The following is a 26,490-nucleotide window of genomic DNA, read 5'->3' on the forward strand; positions in this document are numbered from 1 at the left end:
AATTACGACTACGCTGAAATAATGGTGGTGTAATGTCGGTTTTGTATTCTTTACAATTAGATTTTTATATTCTTTATGTCAAAACAAATAAAAAAGTCCTTTACCATTTTGCTATGCGAGACTTCGTTCTCGAGATAGCAATGGAAGACTGAGCGCTGGTCGTACGGCGCTCAGCATAAGTACGTAGTCTGCTCGCGCGATCTACTGCGCATGCGCCTTGAGCACCGAACAAGGTCGCCATTGCAGTTGGAAAAGCAACTTTTAAACCCTTATATCTCGAAAATGAAGCTGTGTATCGAAAAACGGTAAAGGACTTTTCGATTCGTTCTGGTGTGCAGAATCTGTAGGTATCAAAGTGTTTAACTTTTTTTAATACTGCAAAGTTTCACATTTCTTTTTCTAATTAATTTTTAATTAGTTAGCGAATTAAATAATTCAAATCATATTATAAGTTATTATAGCATTATAGCGAGTTAAAAAGCATTGAAACCGACATTACATTGCCATCAACCAAGTAACATGCATTTTTCCACGACATTTAATGGTATGAATTGCACTTGAAATAACCACGATCATGGGACACTGTACTAGTACAACACAGAGGATAAGTAACTAGAGCAGGCATGCACACAAAGTCTCCTATGCGGGATGCCCATGTGTCGGGCTTGTTTGCGGGCACGGGTTTGCTCAATTGAAGGCTACCGTTAGATGATGGGAATGGAATGATTGATAACGTATAGAAATAGGATGACGAGGGTCACATGACTAGACTATATAACCTGGCGAAACTGATGAATAATTTTCCTATTTTTAACACATTCCAAATCAGTATGTTTTGTTAATAATCTTATCATTGACCCACAAAATTTTACTAATTGTACTGGAATACCTTTCTACTTGCTACATCAATGTAATTTAGTCCGGAATGTGTTAAATAACTTTTTAGCCAGTGTAGCCTGCCTTAGTGCCCGCGGGCAACCGTGCCCGCCTCACTACTCGCTGTGCATACCTGAACTAGAGAGAAAGGAAGACACTCGTGAAAGGAGAACTTGTATATGACACGTACTGTGTGTACGGCGGCCGAATGTTGATTCTCAAGCTCTTCTTGTTCCTCGTAGTCGCTGCTTTGGCTTGGTGATAGTCCTTCCTCGCCGCTACTCCGGCTCTAAAACGTTGATACTCGCAGAGACAGTTCTAATTCACGCATATTTAAAGGATAAGCGGGCTCTAAATTCGATCTAGTAGCGCGTAATGCTATTAGAGGTGATTAGTCGTTACGAAAGGTAAGCTAGATGAAAATTAAACGTGGAAAGAATACCATGGATATATAGTAGTAGTGTAGATTGAGATAACAGCAAAACAAAGTCACAATGTGGATCATAAATATTAAAGATAGTTACTATACGTGCACGTACGTAGATCAGCCCAAAAATATGTGTGCATGCTACGAATTCTTTGAAAATAAAAAGTAACATTAACTAATGGTATTTTAAGTGGTTTCTGTGATTCTGATTGGGTTTCATTTCAGGATTCATATAATAAATATATAATAAAATATCGATTTATCTTTTTTCAGACTCTGAACGTCTGAGGGTCATTCCACGCCAAATCGATCACATTTTCCCTCGATGTCTGGAATTTTGTTCGAAATAAAATATCATTTTAATCATTGTAATTAATAATATGAAATATAAAATTAAATTAAAACTGGGTCTCTCTTCATTTATTTCCTTCATTGAATTCTTCTATTATTTTCTTATAACGGTTTAAATAAATAAGCGATACCGGATTAGAAAGAATCCTATTACGTTATAGTAACAGGAAACTCGTGATAAGATAGATCAAATTTTCATCAAAACATGCCTGGAAGAAACACTTTAAGTCCAGCATTCCTTAGCGAATTGAACGTATGCCTTTATGTACAAACTCTTGATATATTGTTAATAACGTAGAGCGATATAAGACGCTATAAGGCGTAGCAGAAATTGAGAGCAGCGTAGTAGACGTTCCAAAAGTTTGAATTAAATTTCTAGAAAGTTGTATTCTCAGCCATTTACTGTAAACTTTATGAAACGTGGCCGGTAAACCCGACGTAGTGTAAAAAAAAACTTTACTTCGTTTAATCACATTCCAAACGTACTTTAAAATGAGTGAAAATGAAGGATTACACATTGCTGTATAAAATAATAAATCTGTTTGCAACCAGGGGATGAAATAATTCATCAAAAATAGAACATTAACAAAAAGTTCACGTAATCACTTTTACCATATTTTAAGTTTCAAATTGACACGAAATCATTGACCTTTTTCTATGGAATCTAATACTTTCGCACCTATTTTCTCCAACCTCTATCGAAAGGTGCGACTCGGAGAGTGTTAAAGAATATTCTCGTTAAACGAAAGTTCGATTAAGCGTTCGTATTTGAACAAGGACTCGATTTGCAGAATTTCGCAAACCTCGATTCGTTGCGTTCGGTTCGTTAAGCGTACCCGACAGAGAAAGGTACGTATCGTTTAGCTCGCTTAGATACACGTGTACCTGGACTGTGTTAGTTTACACAGTTGCCTGTCTATATTCGAGCAGAATTCGAGAGATAAAGATGGAGATTTGTTAAAAGGTGGTACGGCAAGACCACAGTAGGAACGAAAGCCTTGATGGCGTACAGGCTAACTGGCACGAAAAATCCATATTCATGAATACCAGACGCTCCGGTGCACGGGTATGCATCTAATCTGGAGAAATCTCGTGCTTCCGTGGCTCGAAGATGTTGATGTTTGTTCTCCCGACGCATACGGTCATAAAAGCGTAATAGTCCTAACCCATACGTAAGTTTCCACAAAGGCATTGCGTACGAGCAGCCGGGTAAATGGATTAGTATGCGGCTCTGCTTCTGTTTCATTAGGCAAACAGAAAGTTATATCAAGGCATATGATCGCAGTGAATTGCTTCGAGTCTGATTGAATTGGATTTTTTTCACAATCCTCGTACGGTTCGGTCTTTTAGGCCAACACCTCATGGTTATGTAATTTCATTTCCCTCGTACGGCAATCACGAAATGTTAATTGCTGGACTTGTACAATTTCGAAATTAATGGCCTCGATTTTTCTCTTTTTCATTTAGGGGATATTTATGATTTGTAAGCATAGACATTTGGTAGATTACAATAATCGACGGTGGTGGCAAGATTGTAGCAGCAGTAATTGATTCAGAGTTAATTAAAGTGTTGTTGTTCGAAATGACAGTAGTGTTGATGGTGTTTATAGTAATGATTTGTTACATCATTGATGATCAGAGTAAAAACCATCTGCTAGAATTTCGTGGTTCCTACTTATGTCCACCGACATAGTCGACAGTCTTAAGTTCATACCTTGTCCTTCGAAAATTGAATAAATTACATTGTGCCATACATTTATAAGTATTATTGATTTTGACACCTGTTTAGAAGATAAGGAGAGAAATATACATATAACGAATAAAAATAAATGAAACAGAAACAAAGGAAGCCATATGTCATTGGTACTCATACCCCATATGTTATACTTCCTTATATAGGACGAATGAAATAATTAATTAAAAATTAGTGATTATACAGGGTGGACCAAGTATTAGCGACGAAAGTGTCAATTCAATAAATACAGAGTGAATCTGAAGATATATAATCAACTTAGTAAATCTACTTAATTTCTTTCCAAGACGCACCCGGTGTGTCATTAGAATCAACTGGGTTAAACATACAAAAATACGAAAAATTGTATAAAGTAACGAGAAAAAAAGTTCATTCAAAAGTATTTTTTCTCATTCCAATAATTCTATCAAAATAAAAAAAGATTCACCCTGCAGTTTAAAAATAATAAGTAAAAAGTTGCAACTTTATCTGGGTTGTTTAAACCTAGTCAAGTGTTTCAGAACGAGCATTTGCAGTATTAATCATAAAGACATTCAGGTGTAATAGTGAAGATCTCAAATCAGAAAGTAGTTGTCAGTCTCCACATCACTTATCACTCGTGTGATAAGAACATATCTGATCTCGTTTTGAGGGTGGATTTATGGAAGAACTTACCTGGACATCACTGCTAGCGTAATCCCCGCTTTCTCGAGAGGCTCTAGAATGTGTAAGCGGTATGATAGTCGGTGGGTTATTGTGACCTTGTGGTACAATAAGTCCTCGCATCGTCGAAGTTGCCCCTTTTCTGGATCGATCACGTGGAAGGCTGATGTCCCCGGCAGTCCGAAGGGAAATTATACCTTCTCCTCGATTCTCGGGCCTCAAATTTAACGTGAAGCACACTCTGAAACAGAACAATACTTTTCATGTTAGCAAGTTTTACAAAATCGGATAATCTTTTTGATGTAGTACAGTAGACCCTTGTTGCATTGCCGCAGACGGGGCTGAAGGGGTGGAAAATTTTTCAAGCTTCCAAACTCTCAGTTGGAGGGGAAAAGAGAGATAAAAATGTACCATTTTAAATGGTATTTTATTACCTTCCATTTTGAATAGTTGCAGTTGGCACTGGACCTCCACTCGCACCCATAAGGAAATCTTCAGGGTCTGATTCATAAGGAGGCTCGTCATACCAGTGCTGTCCTCCAGGACCTGGACCTATTCCTCCGCAACGCGCGTCTTCGTCATACATATAAGTGTCATCTATAAATTAAAAAATATTTTATTTTTAATATGATAGCAGTACCACGTTTGCTTTCAAACGATCTTCAATAAAAAATAAAGGAGCAAAGTATAGAGTCGCATGATTTGCATCATTTACTCCAGCAATGTAAATCAGGCTTAAGGTAATTTGAGAGGCGAGAGAAGACCTCGAGTATCGTTGGTGCGAAAGACTGAACGAAATGAACTGTCTGAGGATCACCAGTCACATGCGTGTGGGCGCAAGATGAAACGAAGGGACTGGGAATGGGAGTCGTGGAGAAAGCAGTCAATGGGTGTTGACGATAACAAGATTAGCCAGAATATAGAAGGGGCTTCGTAGAAAAGCTACAGCTTTTCTGAACGACGCAATCGCAAATAAAGTCGCTGACTCAGTGATAAATCGGTAATACGAAATTTAAAGGGTGCCCGAGACATTATGCCTGACACTTTATTCGATCTATTCCAAATCTGATTTATTCTTCTAGACGAGACAATAACTGATACCATTTCTTATATGAAAATTTAATCCTTGAACAGTCTGGGTCAATCGTGATCAAAATTTAAATGTATCATTTTTAAACGAAAGATTTATTAATTAAACGTAAAATTTAGAAAATAATAGTAATATTAAAAATTGGAGCTCTCTCCATGGTCCGCGGTCGGAGGGTTAATAAATTTGTCCTTTTCATAGGAATTACTCTTTTGAAATATTGCATCGCTCCACCAACAATTAAAGTAAATATAATAATACAATTTCCATGAGTAAACGGAATTTTCCTACCAATGTAAACCAGGCCTAAGTCTAACGAATGCTTATTTTACTCCCTGATTATACATTTCCAACGAATTACACCGTGTCCCAGCCGTTTCAAGGTAAACCTAACGACCGAAAAATGGTACTTCTCCAAATATTCTAGTCATTTAAGGTCTCTTAGTTCGCAGGATAATTCTGTTCCAAGGGAATGAGATTTCGTGAAAAAAACTACGAGGGAAAGGATCAGAGGAGGAACATTCGAAATGAGTCTCTGGAGGGTGTGAAGAAACGTACGAACTGTCAGGCATTTGGGAGTCAATTCTCAGCTACGGATGGCACGTGCGCGTTTTGTTCAAGGTAGATACACGGCATACTACTGACAGAAGCTCTCACACAAGGGGGGAAGACTAAGTAGAAGGGTTGGTGGAAGGAGGATGGATATAGATTGTGGAGAGACAAGGCGACAACTAGCTAGACTGTAGTTAACTGCCAGAGGTTACACTACTTGATGTACTTACCTCCAGGGAGGTGACCTCGTCCGTCCCGTCCGAGTTGCATTAAACCTTGCCGGATGTCCCTTAGTATCTGAAACAGAACAATAACGGGAGCGTGAATGAACGTTCATCTGATAACAGGATCAAAAGCGTATATTAATTTACCAGAAGTGATATTACATCATTATTATTGAAACTCTGGCAAAAGTTGTGAAGTCAATTAACTGGTAAGCGGGATGCATTTGTTTGCTTAATTATTGGAAATTTGCCAATTAATCTAACGATATAACATTCGTGTATATAATATTACATTAATTGTATGTATTTTAAGGAGGTAAAAGAAGCGAAAAATAAAAGAAAGAAGAGAAGGAAAGGACGATGACGAGGTGGTCGTCCACGGGATTATCCCGCAGTTTCTCGTGCAGCAAAGTAGAAGTCAACCGTTTGGCGGAGAAAATAGAAGGTGGAGGAACAGGGTGGAAAGAAAAAGGGGGGGGGGGGGGGGGGTCATCCCTAGGGAGCAGTAAACCCACAGAGGTAGAAGTGACACTAAAACTTTTACACGGATACCGACCTTTATTTCCATATTGCTCGCAGCCTCAAAGGAAACTCTCCGCTTTATTTCTTCCTGTCTTTTTCTGCCTGTCTGACTAGCCTACGGCCAAGAGCAAGCAGTTTCGGTCAATTTCTGGGAGACCCCTTTCACTACCTTCAAATTTCTCTGAAAGGACAGGCTAGCTTTTCTCGCGTATGTACGCATCGAATCGTCAGTTTCCAGCAATTAAAATATTTAACTTTACCTTTATACATTTAGTTTATTTTAATACAAGGGATCATTCCTTTTCCTCGTTTCTTTGATAAGAAGAATTCGATCTATTACAATCTTTCATGAAAATCTTTGCGCACACGATAAACTTTTGGAATTCGGAAAATCGAATATTTTGAAATTTTGGAACCTTAAAATTTTAGTACACGTATAACCATAGTATAATCCAAACGCCTTTACCTAAGAAAATCGATAGAAAGGAAACAGCTTAGGGAAAAATAAGAGGAGGAAGGAAAATGTTTCGCCGGAGGCAGTATAAAAAATTCATAGCATAACATCGTAATACACATTGACGATTATGATGATCTCGGTCTCGATCTGGCTGTTTTGCATAATAAGAGGCATCGTGTTGGCGTAAGACGGATAGTTAAGAAATGATCGAAAAAGACGAAGGAACAAGTAGAACGACGTAAGAGTCGTACACATGCAAATTTCTTGCTGTGCGAATTTCGTTGAATCTCGGATTGGAGGGTTGGAAAAGCAAGGGGAGCTTTGTATCGGATAAAACCATTGGCTTCCAGAGCTAATATTGGTTGAACGACGAGAGCAGGGTTGTCGATGATCCAGGGAACGCGCTACGGAATTGAAGGAGGGAAATAAATGAGCTGCTGCACAGGTTGGTTTAATCGTGATAGGTTCCTTCACAGTTATCGTGTACGATCAAGGAAATTGTCCCAAGAATATTTCAGCTTGGTGTAAACTAAGGAAACCAGTTATTTTCAACGTTCTTATTTTAAAAAATAAAATTATATGAATATTTTTTTGAAAAACAAATAATTCAAGAGATAATTGAGTTGATACAGTAAAATGGGTCACCCTGTAGATATGCCTGTTTCTTATATGATTACAGTTATTTTATTTCATAAATATTTATTTGTGATACACAAAGAATAAGTGTAATTATTTGAATTTTTTCAATAAAAAATTTGTTTAAAAAGATTGTGAAGATTATTGCTTGAATTTATTAAATTCCTTTCTAAATACACTCCCTCGCACATTCTTCCCTTCACATTCGTGCAAATAAAATTTCATTAGTAAATTAAAACAAAAAAAATGTAGGGAAGTAAATTCAAACTTTAAATTGCACTCACCTCTTCGTGTTCTTTATGAAATCGCTCCTTCTTCCTCAGTGCCTCTTGAACTTTCAGCTGCAAAATACAAAGTGGTAAAAAAGACCTATATATATGCTGAACTGACCAACAATCCTAAAATAAGGTAAGAAAAAAAAAAAAAATAGATTAACGCCAAGAACTGATAATAAATGGAAGGCTAAGAATGGAGGCTCCAGGAAAATGGGGCCTGGGGTTGTAGACCCCTTTCATTCGACTCTAATTAACACGTTAAATGTGGTTCGACACCCTATACGTGTAATTAATTAAAATTTGGGTTTGGTAATACGTAATTATTGCAGACAGTAATTGATTACTTTTATAATTGCTTACTGAAAGTGGTCATGGTAATTATAATCATTAATCAATTAATCGTTATTGAGATAAATGAGTACCTAATTATGAATAATGATTTATTTTACAATGATTCTTTTTCCACTGTATTACATTTGTGGTACCACTCACTACTGACCCTCACAACGTGTTAACCGTGTTTCAAGAATGAAATAAAGAACAATTCTGTTCTCCTGACCCGAATCTGTTTATGACTTTCCATTCGTTAAAAGGAAAAGTTTTCAATAGCGGTACTAGACGCAAGGTGTATAAATATAATTTAACCCTTTTGACCTGGAAAGTTGTTCGAAAACTTTTTATCCTATACGCGTGTCAGCTCCATACTGTGATTTTCGAGGTACTCTATTTTTATTTTTGAAACTTTTCATTTTCCGGAAAATTTGTAGAAAATGCATGTTCCATATATGTCCCATTAAAATAATGATTTTATATATTATTTTCACAATATTTTGCTATTTCTATTAACATACCCTGTGTATAGTTTCCTCGAAACTGTTTGGTTGTCCACCGTTCATCTGAAGGTATCGTAATCGGTCGTAATCCCGTGGATCCACCATGGAACGTAGAATCGTGTGTCCCATGTCTGGTCCTAGTCCCAATCCACTTTGCAGTACACTATCCGGTGTATCCACCTGCCATTAACAAACAAGGGGATACAACGTTATTTCAATTTTCCAAAACAGCATCGAAACAATTTTAATTATCTTTAAATAATCTATTACTTTATAAAAGTCGTGAAAAATTATGAAATAATAACTTTCAACTTGATCTACTTTTCTTATTTATGTTTTATTTGATGCAATATCAAGGCAGTAATTAAAGTGAAATGTTTTCCAGGAAAATATTTGAAAAAACTTGTAGCAAGGAGTCAACATTCCGATCTCCATTAGCCGAATAATTAAGACAGAAACTGGAGTATTTTGGCTATGTAACTTGAAGCGTTCCAAGTATTTATAAAGAGCATCCTTCGGAAGGGAGTGATCTTAAGCGGAAAATTTGTCTTCTGGTATGGAATTGGTACGGGGAAACATTTCCGAGAAGGAGAAATGCAACAATGCTCAAATATCTATTATTTCATAAAATAAAATATTAAATTAAATATTTGTAATTAATTTTCTAATCATTTACATAGGATCAATTACAATCGTCCAAATATCTCAAAATACCATTTATAATTAAAAAAAAAATTGCAAAATTGATTAGAGCTCATATGGAGGCAAAGTTCGGATTTTCTAACAACGAATTCCTTTGTTACTTCGTAACAATAAGTATGGCGTTGTCAGCATACCTAAGGCGTACGCTGTTGCGAAGAAGCTGACACGTGATGTTAAACCATGGCAGTGGTTTCTATTTACCAAAGGGATGAAGGTAATCCCTGCAAACGTCACCGAAACTACGTAGACGTTGAAGAGTATGTGTGTATATCGTAACTACCTAATAAAACTCGATTCCACAACGTGGCGTCGCGACAGCTCGTGTTAATGTCTCACGAAGCGTCTGACGAATTAGGCATTGTGACATTGACGTGCATTTGGGAAAATTGTCGACGTGGTATATACAGGGTGTCTCAAAAATACATGTACAATTTAATGATAAGGGTGGAACATGTTAGACAAATATTCCAGTATCTTCAACTTTGTTTGCATCAATACACCCACTCCAATTAATGCAATTAATGGCTTTCGACACTAGTGTGTAACTTTGAATTTCCATCAATAGTTTCTTGTTCGGTGTCGTCACCGAACTCTAGTGCAATATTGATTCTCATATGATAGAACATAAATCTAGAAATTTACATTTATTATAATATACAGCAAAAGATAACAACTTGGCAGATCATTCGAAAAAAAGTGAATGGAAGCTGGGGTTTAATTAAAAAGTTTCAGTATGTTGGATTTTTCAAATAAAAATGGAAAAGAACATTGGAAATACAACAATTTTTGTGGATATTTTGCAGTTTGACTCAGACTTCAATTCTGAAGGGTTAAAGGTATTTATGCCTAATTATGTTAATAATTCTTGTACTTCGTATAGAAAATCTACAGAAAATTGAGAACAAGATGTAACTTAAGTGTCTCGATATTCCAGCATTTCAGCTGTCCAATTTACAGAACCAATTTTACCTGTTATCATAAATTTCTATTATTATTATTTCTTACCGGTGTATGTGTATCATTTCAGAATCATATTGCACAGAAAATATGGATACAGAGGATCTTGCAACGAAAGTTTATTTCTAGCAAGATGACTTGGAGAATAATAGACGTGTAATTGGTTGCAACTAGTTTAATTAAAGTTTGAACCATTTAAGCGAGACACTTCTCTGTTCAATTTCAGGTCAACGACAGTACAGTTAATTAAGAGATTCGATAATTAGAAACTGGTACCTTCATTATAAATATTATTTACGTAACATCGTAGAAACTGCGATCCACGAGGATCTTCTCTCTGACAAATTTTTTTCTTTTACAAAATTCATGGAAAATCTTGAAATTTCATGGCGATACTTACATCAGGTTGTCTTTATTTATTACAAATACGTATCATCGTATCGATGGTTCGATTACGAATTCGTACACGTGCAATGCTAGCAGTTTGCCGAAATCGATTCTAGAGCAAGCTGTGCACGTACGCATGATCGACGCAAAGCATTTAAATTGCACGTAATTCAGTAATAAATTAACGCGTTGAACCCTCAACCGTATAATTTACGCGCAACAGTTCATTTGCGTTCCGCGCTTTTATCGGCAATCAGCGGTTTTAAACGTTAAGGCATAGAAACGTGCAATCAATGAATTATTCTTTCGAATTCGTTGCTTCCGCGCGTTAAAATTGCAAGTGAATTCGTTTCAATTGAAATTTACCAAATAGAATTGTACACCGTTACAATCAGTTAAATATAACGACGAACCCATTTACAATTCCCTTTATATGTAAGTATCAAAAATAAAAAAATATTTCCCAAGAATAATTATTCGCCGAGACTGCATTCGTATCGTCAGAATTTTAAGAAATATTAAAAAAAAAAAAAAGCAATCGAGATAGAAATCACGAGTAGAATTAAAATAAAATTGAAAGCAAAGGTGGAGAAAGGAATATCGAAAAAAAGGGGGAAAGAAGTCGTCGTTAAGGAGACGTATACGTGAAAAGGTTGGCTAAGAGTTCGACTTGAAGAGTTCAGTAGAGAAGAGCGACAGTGGAAGAAAGCAAGAGGCTCTGCAAGAAAAAGGGCGAGAAAACGGGGGAAAGGTAACGAAAGGATTGAAAAGGATCCCGTCGGAGGCCCTACAAACGCTCTCTGATATCTTGTTTAATTAAGCAGACTCGAAAATACGGCCCGGGCATCTTGTCGCGGTAAGAAACCGACCCATTGTAAAACTCAAAGCATTGGATAGTACTCGCCACTGAAGAAACCGCATCACCTCTCTTCACTGCTAACGAATACCACTGATACTGAATCCTTATGTATCAGTATTTTTACTTAAACTATGCAACGTACCCCAGGGTTAAATGATCCACTTTAATTACATACAACAGTATCCCCGATTTGCAATCGTTAATCAACGATTGGTGCGCGAAGAGTGGGTAATCAAAGGCAGAATTAATCGTCCGCAGGATGTAAGAGCCGAAGATTGCCGTGAAAGACTATGAAAGCGGAGCAGAAGCGATAAAGCAAGAGCAATGTGTAACCTATGCCCAGCAGGGTGGTAGCGTTGCGTTATCCAATGAATATGAAACAGTCATTAGCGCGCCAATCCGGAATCACTTAGGAACGTGCAGCAAACCAGCAGACAGGGGAAGCAAGTGTGCAGGCTGTCGGTGCATTGAAATGCATTGCCTAGAGGCCGTTCCTGGACACCGGAGCCCGGGATATTCTCGCGACTATCGTGTCCTAGGGATACGAGGTAGCTTGAAACAGGGACATTCTAGGGTGAGAAAGGGATTCGTTTGGACAATAAAATCGACACCGCGTTCGTCGGCTTTATTGGTCACTTGTGGGCAAATAGTTGCGATAACGCAAGATTGTACTGTGTACAACTGTAAACCCTATCCTGCTGTTGCTCTGCGAAACTGTTTCGATCACTTGTACCCGATGCTTTAGGATTCAGGGATGAAGATAAAGGGGGATTATTTATCTACTAACGCGTCTGACATTTTCTAATTCAGAAAATTCACAATTGTATCTCTGAACTTCGATATCTTTTCGAAGGAAAAATCGTTTAAGAAATATACACTCGCCGGTAAGAAATTATGAAATACCCTGTGCCGAAGATCGTTTGGTACGTAGGGGGTGCTAAGAGGATCCGGTACTTGCCAGTGTTTCCATCGATGCACGTTGCACGTGGGGTAGAAAAGAAAGAAACAGGGGGTAGGAGAGGAGAGAGAGAGAGAAAAAAAAGGAGAGCGACGCGACCAGACCACGGCAGCAAAAGGTGGGTGCTTCAGGTGCGATCGATATAGTACATCATCCTCGTCGTCCCTTCAACTCTTTTTCTTTTCTCTATCTGTCCTTCTTCAGCCTCGTTCTTCGCGTCTTCGTCACCTTTTCAAAGCTCACAGAATGGCTGCCTCTCTCTTTTTCTCTCCTCGCCTTTCCATTCCACCTATCTCTATCTTTATTCATGTTCCTTCTTTGTCTTTACTCGTTGCGTTCCACTGAAAGTCTCAATGTCACGGTCCCTGTAATTTTCTTCTCCGAGCAACGACGTGGCACACAGGAAAATCGACGAGGAAGAACAAACTCTTTTTTTTCAAGTGGTTCGTTCTAATTAGTAAATGTACCCCGGATGTAGCGTCGATTTAAAAAAATATACTATATATATATATATATACATATACTTTGGAATTGTGTTGACTTCTTGACAGGCTCGAAACAGAGTGCGCACACGATTCTGCACGCACGTGGTTCATGCGACGTCGTTTCCACGGTGAGATTTCTCTAAAGTGGGGTTGATCGATTGCGGACTGTCTAGACGGTTCGTTTGAACGCGTTCGTGCTCTTTTCAACGCGTCGCCGTCGATTCGTGGTCGGTGAAACAAATTAATTGCCGCATCATAAACAATTTTTCGTTTTTCAGAGGAAGGACGAGGGATTAGTTGCTCCTTTGAAGGATCTTCGCTTTGTAATTACTCGTCAAACTCTTTATGGGGCGATGCAACCTTAACCCTTTTATGTTGGTATCCAAAATTGTCATGGTTGTTTTATAGATGGGGTACGAGGGAGCCTTGAGCGTTTCGTTTAACCCTTTGAGGGGTACTGGAGAAAGTACTTAATATTTTTTCTAAATAATTTTTATAATTTATGAAGAGTATGTATAATGATACGAGTACTAATTAAATTAATTAACAGATAGTGTAAGTTAGGTAAATAATAAATTCCATGAATTCCGTATATTAAATCTGTGTCAGATAGTAATATTTTTTATGAATCTTGGAATAGGAGTCTCATCAAAAAGAACCTGCTTAATATTTCACATTCTTACAAACCGTCTCTGAAAAGTCGGTAACGCTGTATCGTTTTGAATTCGTAAAACTCTGCGCAACCGTAAATTCTCCTTTGGATCTTGAAACATTTATGAAGTATTGTCGAGGTTGCAATCCGCCAGGGAAAGAATATCTTCTACGATATTTAAGTCTTTCATGAAATATGAAAAAGTAAAGGCAAGGAAATAAAATTTTTGATACCATTTCGGTGACATTCTTTTGACACCATTATAAATTAAATAAATAATAAAAATGGAATCTCTATCACTGGAAATAAAATGAAATAATGAAAAATATTTTTTTATTTTGGGACACGTACTTTTTTTCAATTTAACAATATTTGTCACATTATAAGAAGCCATCTAAGTATACGTATAGCAAATCATTTGATCGCTTTACAGAAAAGATTAAATTGTAAGTAATCTACAGAACGGCGTTCTGAAACGCGAGTAAAGCAGAGTAAATCGCTTTATATGCTAATACCAGGGTCGTGAAGGGCGTGAAATACACTCAGCTGTTGACCTGGTAACCTAACCTATTGCATCACACGAATCGTTGCTCTGTTGCGATATAACCACGTTCACATACGAATAATTTGAATACCAAAGGAAGTGGACCGCTGTTGATTTTACTCTGTAAGTCACTGGACACACTTGATGGATGTGGGTAAATAGGATGTTAACATCGTTACATCGGATTACATTTATGTTTCTAGCTGCTAATACCTCTATTTCAACCCTTAAGCTTCGAATTGAAATTGGGCTCAGACTTTAAACATTTTGAAAATGATCAAAATTTTCTACAACTGACTATTAGACATTTGTGTTATTTTGTGGCACTTTCATTGTTTCAAACTAAACCCTTTGGTATTCCACTAGGTAATAAGTAAGAGAAAAAGAAATAAAATAAAAATGTCGGTGAGGTGAACGTACCGTAACTGTTGGTTCTCTATCCAAGTGGCAGGGTGATGCGGTAACGCTAATGGATAGCCAGGTTGAAAGAGCTAACGAAAGACGCGAACACTAATGACCAATACGTTCCCCCTAGTCGACTTACTGCGACGTGTGCAAGGATAACCGTCGATCCTTGATTACGTGTTGGAGATGGAGCACGAACGATTGGGAAGAGTGCGGGATAAACGGTCTTTCTACGAAGAAAATGGACAGCCGGAACGAACAGCGCGGATAAGCAATTTCCGTGAAAGTTGAGGAGAAACCCGAGCTTCCAATTCTTACCGTTTCCGGCCACGTTTTCTGGCCAACTTTAGGAGATGCTTTCAATGAACCAATCCTGAAGAAACGACCGAGGTGAAAAATAATAAGTATTATAAGAGAGCTTGAAATTCTCTAATATTCTTCTTATGAAAATTTATATTAAATTTTCTGAATAAATATATCTAAGAATTTTCCAAGTTCAGAACCTTTGGTGTAAGGTATCTGGAACATAGATATTGTCGTTAGACGCTAGTAGGATTACTGGCAGCAGTCAAGCCGAAACAAGATGAACGGCAATGTGCGGTCAGTGGTGTCGACAAGGGACGGACGTACCACTGTTGACAGTTTGCAATATTCTGTTCAGTTAGAATCGCTGTCCTGTCCTACGAGGACTCGTTGGTTACCTTCCATTACAGGTATCAGCCGTCCTGCCAGACGACCAGACGCGGCACCGACTGTGGTTACCGACTCGTACGATCGTAGGTTATCCTGGCGACAGTATTCGCGATAATAATAGTGTCCATGACTGTATGTTTATTGGTAGGTGGACTGAATCTACACAGGAGAGATTTATTGCAAACATTAAGCTTGTTACAGTTTGTCTTTCTCCTTCAATTATACTATTATCATTAGTTCATCTGCGTTCAGTATCATTAATTTTAGATTAGGATTGTGACACTTTTTCTAATGATATTTCATCTCCCTAAATAATCCTTTATAATAGAATGAAAATTGAAAGAAATTAGAGATACCGATTGAAAAGTAAAATATTATCTTTTTTTCGCCTCATTTTAACAAAGTAGAGGTTTCGTAGATTTAGGCCATGATTGACTCATCCATCACTCTTTGAAGGATAATAATTAGTTTTTGCACGTCTTGCAACAGAAGTTCCCATCAACGTGTTAAGAGGCAATTTATGTAGTAGACAGCATTGGTCAGGTATTTCCTCCTCTGCAAAGGCGACTGACCAATGTTGATGATCTTCAGCCATCAAATGCCTTCTCCTATCATCCCCATCGAAGCGGCACTCTCGTCATAGCTCATGCAACGATTCGTTCCATCATCCGTGCATAATTGAATTTTCGTTGCTGATGCACCAGCATCCTGATCGGATTCTTCTCTCTAGTATAGTCATGGAATTTGTGGCCCAATGTTGAGTGGTTCTACTGATCGTAGAACGGTCAGAGGTTTCGAAGCCGAGAGTCGAAAACGACGCTCAACTGGCATACAAGTGCTTTATCGAGGGCTCTCGAGGAAATTTCATTCCAAGTACTATCAAGGTTCGTGATACTTTGTGCCAAGGTCAAAGCGAGAGGAATGTCTTTGAGTGGCCGTTTATGGGGGGTTATGTGTCTGATCTCCGGACCGCGTACGCCATATGATGATATACCTGTCGTGTTTTAGCTAAGAGATAAAAGGAACTCCTGTTCAAGCGGTGGATGATGAAGAAATACTGCAGTTAGTTGGTAAATCGACCGTGAGCTTTCGTCAATGGCCATTATTAACTCGATATTAAATTATGGTATCAAGTCGTCATTTATTATATAATATTATATTTGGCTGAATTTTACTTTGGGCACACAAAATTATTGAATTCTTTTATATATATTCTCAAGACCTTCGAGGGCCTCCTGGGTAATAAATTTAGTTCAAAAATTAAAAATGTTTAATAAAATTAAATAATCTTTTGATTGTGAGAAAAAGAGCAACAGTAAAAGAAATTTCATAAAATATTGTTTGATGTAATTAATGGAGGATTCAAACTAACATCAAAAATAATAAGGACATTATAAAATATTTGCAAATATTCGAAACAATAATAATTACCAATGCAATTCTTATCTTTTTTTTTTAAATACGTCGATTAATGTGTTCATCGAAGAGAAAGTTTATAAATGAAATTAGACGCGAGTCTGGATCGTCAGCAGCGAAAAATTTAGCGATCGACGACACTTGGGAAATCTTGAGGAGCTTTAATTCTCAGAGGTAAACGGCGAACTCCGCTGATGCATACAAGTTTCTTTATCAATGAACCGAAAATAATGGTGATCTGAATTTCCCACGTGTCTACGAGGGAAATCATCAGTTTCATGTCTGCACTTGTTTTCAAACTTTTAACTATTGTGGAAAATTAACCTTAACTATAATAAAAATTGCGCGGAGTGAAAGAACGAAGTCTAAATTGCTGTTGAATAAAAATTACGCAAGAACGTAAAATTGACTCCCGGTTTAAATGAAATTACGTTACACACTTACTCTTTGAGGTACACCCATCCTTGCACGACCATGCCTCGGGGAACCTTGAGTTTGCGCTTGTTTCTCTTTCCTGTGCGTCTTTAGTCCTCGGAGTAGTCTCGAAAATGTTGTCTTTTTCTTGTTTGTACTTTGTCCTTGCTCTGAAACAGAAAAGAAATACTCGTAAGTACCGACCAAGTATGTTTTCATCATACTTTATCCTTTAAACTGATATACCATATGTCCTATGTTACTTTATTTTTATTACAGATAAAAGTAACTAAAATACCTCATACTTGAAAGTAACTAAATATCCCATCGCTATCCTGAACTAACATTTATATTTTAATCTTGAAAAAATAAATTGTAATTGTTTCACTTACAGAACAAATAACGATTGAAATTGAAACATTCGTGATGACTAATATTTCACAAAAGAGAGTTTTACTTTTTAATGTTTGAACATTCGCAATCTCTCGGATAATGGAATTGTAGCTACGCTATCCATTAATGGATAATTCAAGCGTACCGTTAGTTACTTTGCCTCCGAAATCCTCTCACCTCCAGCTACGACGGTATATTGTATTAGCGTCAACGCATCCGTTAATTAGCATCGGTAACAGCACCACCTAATTAACTATCTTTGCGTAGCTAATGTTAGTAGAAATAAATTGTATCATCCTTCCAACTCGGGCTAACTCGTAAACCTGGTTGACACCGTTTTAACCCTTTACTCATTGCTTAGTTGCTTCGTGTCTGACATGCATTACTTTACATGATTACCTAATCGATATAATTGTCTGTCTCGATCAGATGGTTAAATACGATGGTAGTAATTGATTGGCAGGCAGTGGCCATTTATTAGGTAATGTACTAATCAGATTAACTGCAGGTTATTATCTGAAATCCTCGATTGTCTACACGCCTAAGACTAATTTCAATTACGCAACATGATGGTATTAGGGATGGTATCGATGCCTTGTATCAGCATTTGCTAATTGACTATTCCTATCTCTTATATCCTTAGATGATGATGTTAATCAGAGATGGACTGGCCATCGAAAGTTTCTGGAAAAATTTCTGGTGGACTGATAGGGAATTGGGGTCTAATTAATTAAAATCAGTATTGAACTTTAGTATGAAATTTTTGATGCAGAAGAAAATTGGATTTCGTTTGATAATAATTGGTAATTAATTAAACCGATCAAAATTAAATCTTCAAACTCTCATGATAATCAACTACCATTTATAAAATAAGGGATTATTGTATTTATAAGATATGGAGTTATTATTAATTATATTATATTTCTGAGTACGTGAAATAATTATTGTGGATCTTTAAATCCTATTATATAGATTTTCATATATAGTTGGGAACCAATTAAAATTTAAAAAACCAATTAAAATTACGACGAATGTTACGAGTTACAATTGGAGTAATTCTAATGACGAGCCGGAAGTATGGGGCCGTCTGCAAATCATAACAAACTTTAAGTAAAACTTTATGCTCCTTAAATTGCGTGTTTGCAGCTGTTGCGAACTTGTCGACTGGCGCAGTTTCATAATAAATGTGTCTAGTTTCACTTGGAGGGCCGTTGTTAAAAGCGAAAAAATGTAATTTAATGGTCCTGTAAAAGCTAATAAATCAAACGATTTATGTATGTTTTATGGAACACAATTATGAAGTACAGCTTGGCTTTATTATGGAAATTTATGGAACCCGACTACACTGAAGTTCAATTCCTTTCTATGGCCCTTTCCTCGTATAAACTGCTTTTGGGAACGTCACATGAATATATATTTTAAGAATATTGATAAATTAACCCTTGAAAGGCTGAGTCTTACATGTAAGCAGTCATTCTTAACTAAACCAAAATCACTTTTTCAATGACAAGAACCTGCTCCCTATTAAAAATTTTGAAATTCTGAAAATTTGAAATTTGAAATAATAAGGGAACTAGATCACATTTTTGAGTAGGGATCAATCTACATTTTTAAGGAGGGCAAGGCCACCCTTCTTTTTATTCTTCATCGACCCAGTCAAGTTTGATAGAGGAAACGTTATTGGACCTTTCGTCTCCGATGGGCTGGATTATTTTTATTCCATATGATTCATTCGATTGAACATGACTTGTGGTTACCACTACCGGCAATATATTTTCGATATTACGAGTCGACATTCCCGAACGTGGGTCCCGCGAGTCTCCTGTATTCTTTACATGTATCGCTCTTGCCTGACTGCTCGGCTATCCGCCTTGATAAAATACGGACGATCCTCTTCGGAATAATACCACCTTTCGGTAACATTGTAGCACCACTGGCGAATATCGGGGGATAGTAAAAATATATTTTCATAATCGGTTTTCTGTCTGAAAATTACTATTATATACTACTGCTGGGAAAAGGTTCTTTTGCATATGGGTTCAAAAAGGCAGCGCCGGATTAAAAGGAGGGCTATAGCCCCGGGCCCCGTTCTAAGTCTTCCATTTACTACGTCAAAAAAATATCGAATTAATTTTTTTTTACTATTACCCTTCTCCTTTAAATATTATTTAATTTTATGTAGAAGAAATTTCAACTTTTGACTCGAGTTTATTAAGCAAGGGGTTCGATAGTCTTATAAATTAATGTCTGCAATGTAATCAGGCTTTCATTTAAACTGCAATAAAAATTTTCGACCGCAGTCGTAATAGTGGATATAGCTAGATCTTACGTGTTCCAATAATTAGTTCTTGGAGGAACACAGGGGTCAGGAGATAGCAGGAACCGTGACCAACAAATTCAATTGGTTCTTCAACGGGGATATTCTTGATTATAACTAGACCATCGGGGATGAAAGAAACCGGCAATGATATTTTCTCTTGGTTTTCGACTCCCGGCACGTTTTTCTGTAAATTACGAGGTGAGCTCCGTTGCACCCTTTTCACCGCCCTGTATTCTCGATTTTCTGCATTGTATCTGTACGCGAGAAGAATTCTTCGTTCTGATAAAAACGGGTTATTAAACCTCACAGAAGCGTGATATCAAACATATGCTCTATGAAATCAATCTCTATTACATTGCAGATTTAATTAATCATTAAATTATTTTTGCAACAGACTCAATTTATAAATTATTTATAAAATTAAAGATTAACATCGTTTATGCAATCCTCAACAAAAGTTACGTCAAAAAGGCTGCATTATGCGATACACATGCACCTGGAAGCCCTAAGGGGATTAAATGTCCACGATTCTTTACCAAACCTCTTCTTTCTTCTGTGTCTTCTGGTAACCAACGAAAAGTTTCTCTTCCCCTTTTAAATTATTTTAAAGCAACGAGAAGGTCGGGAAAGTTTGTCCCGTGGTAAACTTACGTGCCACCGTGGGATCAAGAGGAAGATGAGGTCAAGAAGAGGTTCCTTACGTATTCTGCAAGCTCAGGTTTACACGTTCGAGATATGACCAGAAGAATCCAAAGTTTCTGGCTGAGAAGTGGTTACCAGGAGTTCGCGTGTGAGGTGCATAAGAAAATCCTTTCGACCTGTGTCTATCTTCAAAGATGTAATTTAAATCCATTCATTTTTAAACCCCTTTGAAACAGAAGGCATTACTATGATACAATGTTTAACGACAGGTGATTTATCATAGGAAGAACTGAAAGACAGAAGTACAGAGAAGAAAAGATAAACAAGAAGAGTAAAAAGTGACAATGATGGTACAGCTCATGGTATACGATGCTTCGTTTCATAAGAAGCAGAAAGAATTTGCTAAATTTGCATAGGCGGAGCATAAACAATCTCAGAATGTGCTCGCTGATAATGTGGACTTTGCAGGGTAGGAGAACAAACCTGTTATGAAAATCCTCGAGCGGCGAAAGCAGGGCTATAAGCATGAATAAATAAGTGATATTAAGATCTACTTTCTCTCTTCGTTTCTTTCTATCCTTCGAATAACACGAGCGTTTCCTTTCCACGTGCATACAGGCTTCTGCTTCGTGGCTGCTATAATACGCCATTCCTCTTTTTTCTTCCTCTTCTACTTCAACAACTTATTTCGTTTCTGGACACACCTCTGTCAGTACCCTACAGGTACTCTTCAACTTTACTCATTTTTTTCTTTTCTTTTTATGGACATTGGCTTTAATTAATGGACAGATTAACGTTAACACTTTTGATAATAACTTTCTTATCTGATGACATTCATTTTTTGGAAGATTATTAAACTTGAGGTATTTGATGCTTGGTGATGAGTTATGGAGTGAGCACTAGCGAGAAAGCTGAGGCGAGTCTGGCGGCGAGAATAGGAACTATAGCCAGATTGCACATATCTTTAACCTGTCCTTTTACAATTTTTCTATTATCTCAATACGGCATTAATTTTTTCTTTATCATTCAAATGAAAAATTCACAATTTCTTATCATTATCCTTGGAAGACTGATTTATGGTAATGGCGAGATGCATCAATATCGAGGAAAGTAACTTTGCTACTTTACAACGCACCTCTTCCTCCAGCTTTTGTCGTGCTTTCGAGTCAAGAGTCAGATTAATACCGGCTTAAAAGTCGTTCACTTTTAACGACATCGAATAAATGAACAGGGAGATAAATGACGAGAGTATGCCGATATTATCGGCGCTATCCATTTTTCACTTTCTCGATATCGAAGCACTGCTACGAGAGACGAGTGCTATTAATTATAACGTGATAATCAATAGAAATATACGATTATATAAGATCTTATAGAAAGCGTTCTTCGTAGATTAAATTATCATGAAGATTCAATGAATTCCAGTATTGGACATTTTAATTTATAACAAAAGAAGACAAATGATAAGATATTATTTTTCTGAAGCGAGCGAATGGTTCGTCGACCAATTTCTCGATTATCAATTGAAGGGTTGAATAGAGGGGTGCTGTAAACATAGCATTTCAAAAGCGTGTGGAAAATAGGATGAGAAAGGGTAAGGTGAAAGCACCGGGTGTGAAGTCTGGATGAGCTCCAAAGTACGCACTTGAAGAGCACACCATGTACGTACAATCTCCATAGGGCGATCAAACGATACTTCCTTCAACTTCCCTTCTCATAAAACTCATCTATAAACTTAAAATATTCATAAGATAATTTATATTCTTTGTTCTTCCTGCAAAATTCGACATTCAAATATTTTTATGTGTCCCAAATTAAAGTTCAGCCCAATAAGGTTACATCTCTGATCCATGGTAATTAATATTTTCAAATCAATTATATTCGAAGGTGAATTTCACCCAGACACCGCGTTATTTGAATCACAACACGTCGTCGATTCAATTTAATATTCTTAAGCAAGAGTAACGCGTAGGAAAGGGTGAAAAGGTGGCAGGTGAAAAGAAAGAATGAAAGCTGGATGAACTCCAAAGCATGCGAGCGGATGGCGTTACAGGCACGAACGATCTCGGTTCGGTGAAGCTGAGAGTCCCGTCGAGAGACTGGAGCATCGTCATTGTCTATTCTTCTCCCTATTTGTCACGCCTTCGCTTTTGCGGCTGCAACTTCGTGCAAACCAATGTTGTTACCATGACAACACCACGCCGAGTGCTACTGCATATGTATACAGTGAGTGGGTTGAAAAAAAAAAAAAAACATCTTGTACAGGGTGTTCAGACAATGATAATCATGAGTCATTAATTCCATACTAAAAATATTAATAAAAACATTTATGAAGTCATTTTTATAAAATCTTAATTTTCAAATAAATATATCAGTGACGTTGTTTTGGTTTACTTTCAAATTTTCTATGTTAAAAAATTAAAAATAAAATTTGATTTTCTATACATATTTTTTAAAATATTAATTATGGAAAATTGCTTTCTATTGATATGCGTGAAATAATAAGATTGTAAGAACTTAACACGGACACCCTATATATGCAGTCATGAATGCCGCTTTTTTCATCCCCCATTCTGACAGAGCGAGAGGGAGATGTCGGCTAGGGGGAGGAAGCACTTGTACCCTATGCGGAACTGTAACATCACGTGCTCGCGCCAAGTGAAAAGCGTCTAGTTCTCACTCTCTTTACCTCTTTTCCGATTTTTTCCAACTCGACCTTTCATGTTTCTTTCTATTTGATAGTCACTTTCGACTCTGGCGCCACTTATCGCGAAAACTGTTACACGATTAGTGACGAGTGAACCCTTTCGCTACTCAAAGTGACTGTAATCACTCGATACCAATCATTTGACTATCGAAAAAATAATAATTGAATGAAAGAAGTAATGTAATAAAGATAAAATAAAATTTATACCGAAACAGGCACTTATGGTAAGCGAAGGAAACCATGTATCTTAATTGAAACAAATAGAGCGTAAATAAATATTCTCGTCACGTTCGTTGAACAATTTCCCTACGCCCTAATTAACTAACCGTAATATAATTACGTTAAGTAAGTCTCGGGTTATACTTATCTCGTTCACGATCTTTGCTTTGCCCGTTCATTCGACAAAGTCACGCGACGAGACGAAAAATTGTGTGGAATGCAGATATCCCCGTTGGAAACGGTACTATGCACGATTGCGATACGACGATTGTCAACCGGATATTCCACGCATGCAAAACACTCGCAATTAAGCTGACTTAATTTACATACAGGTTATATTGTTACGCGGCACTAGGAACGGAAGAACGAAAAACAGAGGAACGAGGAAGAAAAAGAAAATGGAACAATTACCGCACGCTAGAGATAAAATGTCACTCCACATGCAGATCATGAATTCATAACAATTTGATCATTTTCTCGTACGTATATTGCAGAAATGGCACTTAATGTCAGCTTTAAAAAGATGTATCTGTTTACTGGAGTTGTTGAGTGTTTCTATCTAGAGGGTATCTAATTTTACTAATTTAATTTTTATCTAATTAATGAATGAATCAATTTTTTCTTTTTTATTGAAGAATATTTTAATTAAAAAATCAACAACATTATAGTTATTACTTGAAGATATTGTTTTACAATATTTATAAACAGATAAATCAGAGTTACGGTTCACGAGGGAAACTAAAATTAAAAAGAAAACACTTCAGTGTTTTTCCGATTGCTTCGGTGGAGTAGATACATTCGGGAAAGGTAGTTTTGTTGAAAGTGGACGTACTAAGACGGAAAATAAAATCAAGCAGAAAGGCCGAAATGGTCGAGTCGTGCTATTGGAATTTTTCAAGATATCGAAAAACACTAGATCTCATATTGGAGAAGCAGTTGGCGCGCAAGCCAAAGAGGGCAGCTTTGATATTTTATTTCTATTGAGTTCATCCGCTATCTTTCCCTTTTCCAGCTCACCATTTTCAATTCTATGAATATATAATTGAGATCAAGGTCTTTTCACGTTATCCGTCTGTTTATGTCGATAAATATCTCCATCTGTTTCTCCACAATTACCTAATTTTTCATTTTTCTTGAAAATCAATTTATTGATCCTTACTATCTGTAGAGAATTTAAGAATTTTTTAAATCAAATTATATAAATTTTATAATTCAAAGATATTTGTAATGTTTAATAGAGAATGGGCTGAACTGTACTTTGGGGCACACAAAATTATTGATCTTTTGTTATAATATCTCAATATTGGACCACTGTGAGAAGGTTTAACTTCCGTTTACATTTCTGTGTCACGAAGGCACCTCTGCCGAAGACTAATCAAGTTAAACCAACAGCGTGCTCTCTAAATGGTGCATGTTTAACAGTAATTTCATGTAAGAGGCGTCAATGTCGGATCGTTACAATCCTTAGCTGTTGTCGCAGCGTACAAACAGCTATCGAAATCCAGACACAAACTTAACCCAAAACTCGTGACGCTTGTTGGAATACGCAAACACGATTGCTCAGTTTACTTGATTCGCGAAATGCTTTAACCGTGCTACACCGAGTGCTATTTGTTCTGACTAAAATCCAAGAGAGGGTTGACTACAAGGGTTTTCGCGTGACATTTAATGCTATGAAATTAAATAATTTTTTGTTGTATTAGATTTAGTGGTGTAACTAGGAACCAGGGTGGAATTGGTCCCTTCAAAAATGTGAACTGGACCCCTCGTTATTTAAAAATTTGAAGATTCGAAAATTTCAAAACTCCAGAACTTCGAAATGAAATTTCAGATTTAAAAAATTTCAAAATTCCTATGGGATCTGGATAACCCCAGAAAAAATCCTAATTAGGCTAATGATTAGAAAACCAGAGTTTATGAAAAACTAACATGAAATATTTCACGGAGAAAAATGCGAGGAAATGAGCTGAGAAAATTTTTGCTTTAACCGTGTACGTCAGGTATAATGATTACAGACGTAGAAACACGTAATCATAAACGTTTCATCAAAAGCAAGAAAAGTTGATCGTGAAATAGGAGTATCGTTTAAGAGTACTCTTACAGAACTGAAAAATTAAGCTTGCTGTATGAAAGTAGAAACGTGATCCTTGATGCGATGGAGACGATAAAGCGGATATAAGCTTAACTTTCTTAGTGGTACATCAATCGAAGATGGTGGTAATAAAAGGATACGAGTATATGCTTTTAACATCATTTTTTGCTACTTTACAGCTTATGTCTTTCGACGTACTCGTAAAGATCATCGAATAAAGCACCGCAAATGAGAAACTATGGGACCATCTTTATATCTACTCAATCTTACTTTACGCATAATAACTTTTCTGAAATTTCAAAACGATCCTTTTCTTCTTTTTATTTATCCCCATATCCGCTATGAATTTCACGGATAAAAATAAAATTTATTTCTCACGTTGAAGAAAAAAATGTAATCTGACTTAAACCAAAAGGAAAGGTAAGATGTCTTTTTATCCTTATTTCCAAACATTCTGCGTCCTAAGATATCCTTACTTAAAGCTTTCACCAAGGAGATCATATTAAATTTATACGAACTCTCTATTATTAATACGGCATTCTTATCCAAGTATGTACTTGTCTTTCGTAGTTAGAACAACACGACGCGTTCCACTTTTACTCAGTGAATGAAAGGCACTTAAGTAGAACTATACGGAAGTGGAGTTTCCTCCAGGTTCCTTCTGAAATCTTGAAAAAGAAGCAACAAAGTTCATACAATTACGTGACTCACCATTGGGCGGGAACTCGTAGAAGTATGCGGATCTTGGGCTCAGGCAGCTGGAACAAAACAAACATTATCATAAATAAGTGTGTGACAATATGTGAAAAATGTAATATATATAATTGATGATAAACCATTAACAAATAAAAATTTTCTTCATTTTATTTCTAATTTGAGAATTGTCTTGTCCTTCCTTTAACTATGGTATTTCTCCAAATATTCCGAGTACTTCGAACATTAGGGAAGGACCCGTCAATCTCTGACAATGCATCACGTTGGAATGCGAGCACACTAATTTCCTGTTGGGG

The 26,490-nt window shown here is 36.8% G+C and overlaps 1 protein-coding gene across 7 annotated transcripts in view; it reads right to left on the reverse strand.

The window, feature by feature from the left end:
• The window catches only part of LOC117602592 (uncharacterized), a 172,596-nt gene that overhangs the window by 7,168 nt on the left and 138,938 nt on the right, over nt 1-26,490 (reverse strand). For 4 of the 7 annotated variants that reach the window (XM_034320808.2, XM_034320804.2, XM_076691913.1 and 1 more), the window contains 9 exons: nt 26,192-26,238; nt 17,138-17,277; nt 8,654-8,815; nt 7,812-7,868; nt 6,469-6,549; nt 5,919-5,985; nt 4,484-4,646; nt 4,062-4,290; nt 1,067-1,165 (listed from right to left, as the gene is read on the reverse strand). In XM_034320808.2, the coding sequence (XP_034176699.2) occupies nt 1,067-1,165; nt 4,062-4,290; nt 4,484-4,646; nt 5,919-5,985; nt 6,469-6,549; nt 7,812-7,868; nt 8,654-8,815; nt 17,138-17,277; nt 26,192-26,238 (1,045 nt within the window). The remainder of the gene's footprint in view (nt 1-1,066; nt 1,166-4,061; nt 4,291-4,483; nt 4,647-5,918; nt 5,986-6,468; nt 6,550-7,811; nt 7,869-8,653; nt 8,816-17,137; nt 17,278-26,191; nt 26,239-26,490) is intronic. The other 3 variants (XM_034320807.2, XM_034320806.2, XM_076691911.1) reach the window with 3 other exon arrangements.

The sequence above is a fragment of the Osmia lignaria genome, chromosome 13 (genome assembly GCF_051020975.1).
Source record: "Osmia lignaria lignaria isolate PbOS001 chromosome 13, iyOsmLign1, whole genome shotgun sequence".
Taxonomy (NCBI): Eukaryota; Metazoa; Arthropoda; class Insecta; order Hymenoptera; family Megachilidae; genus Osmia; species Osmia lignaria.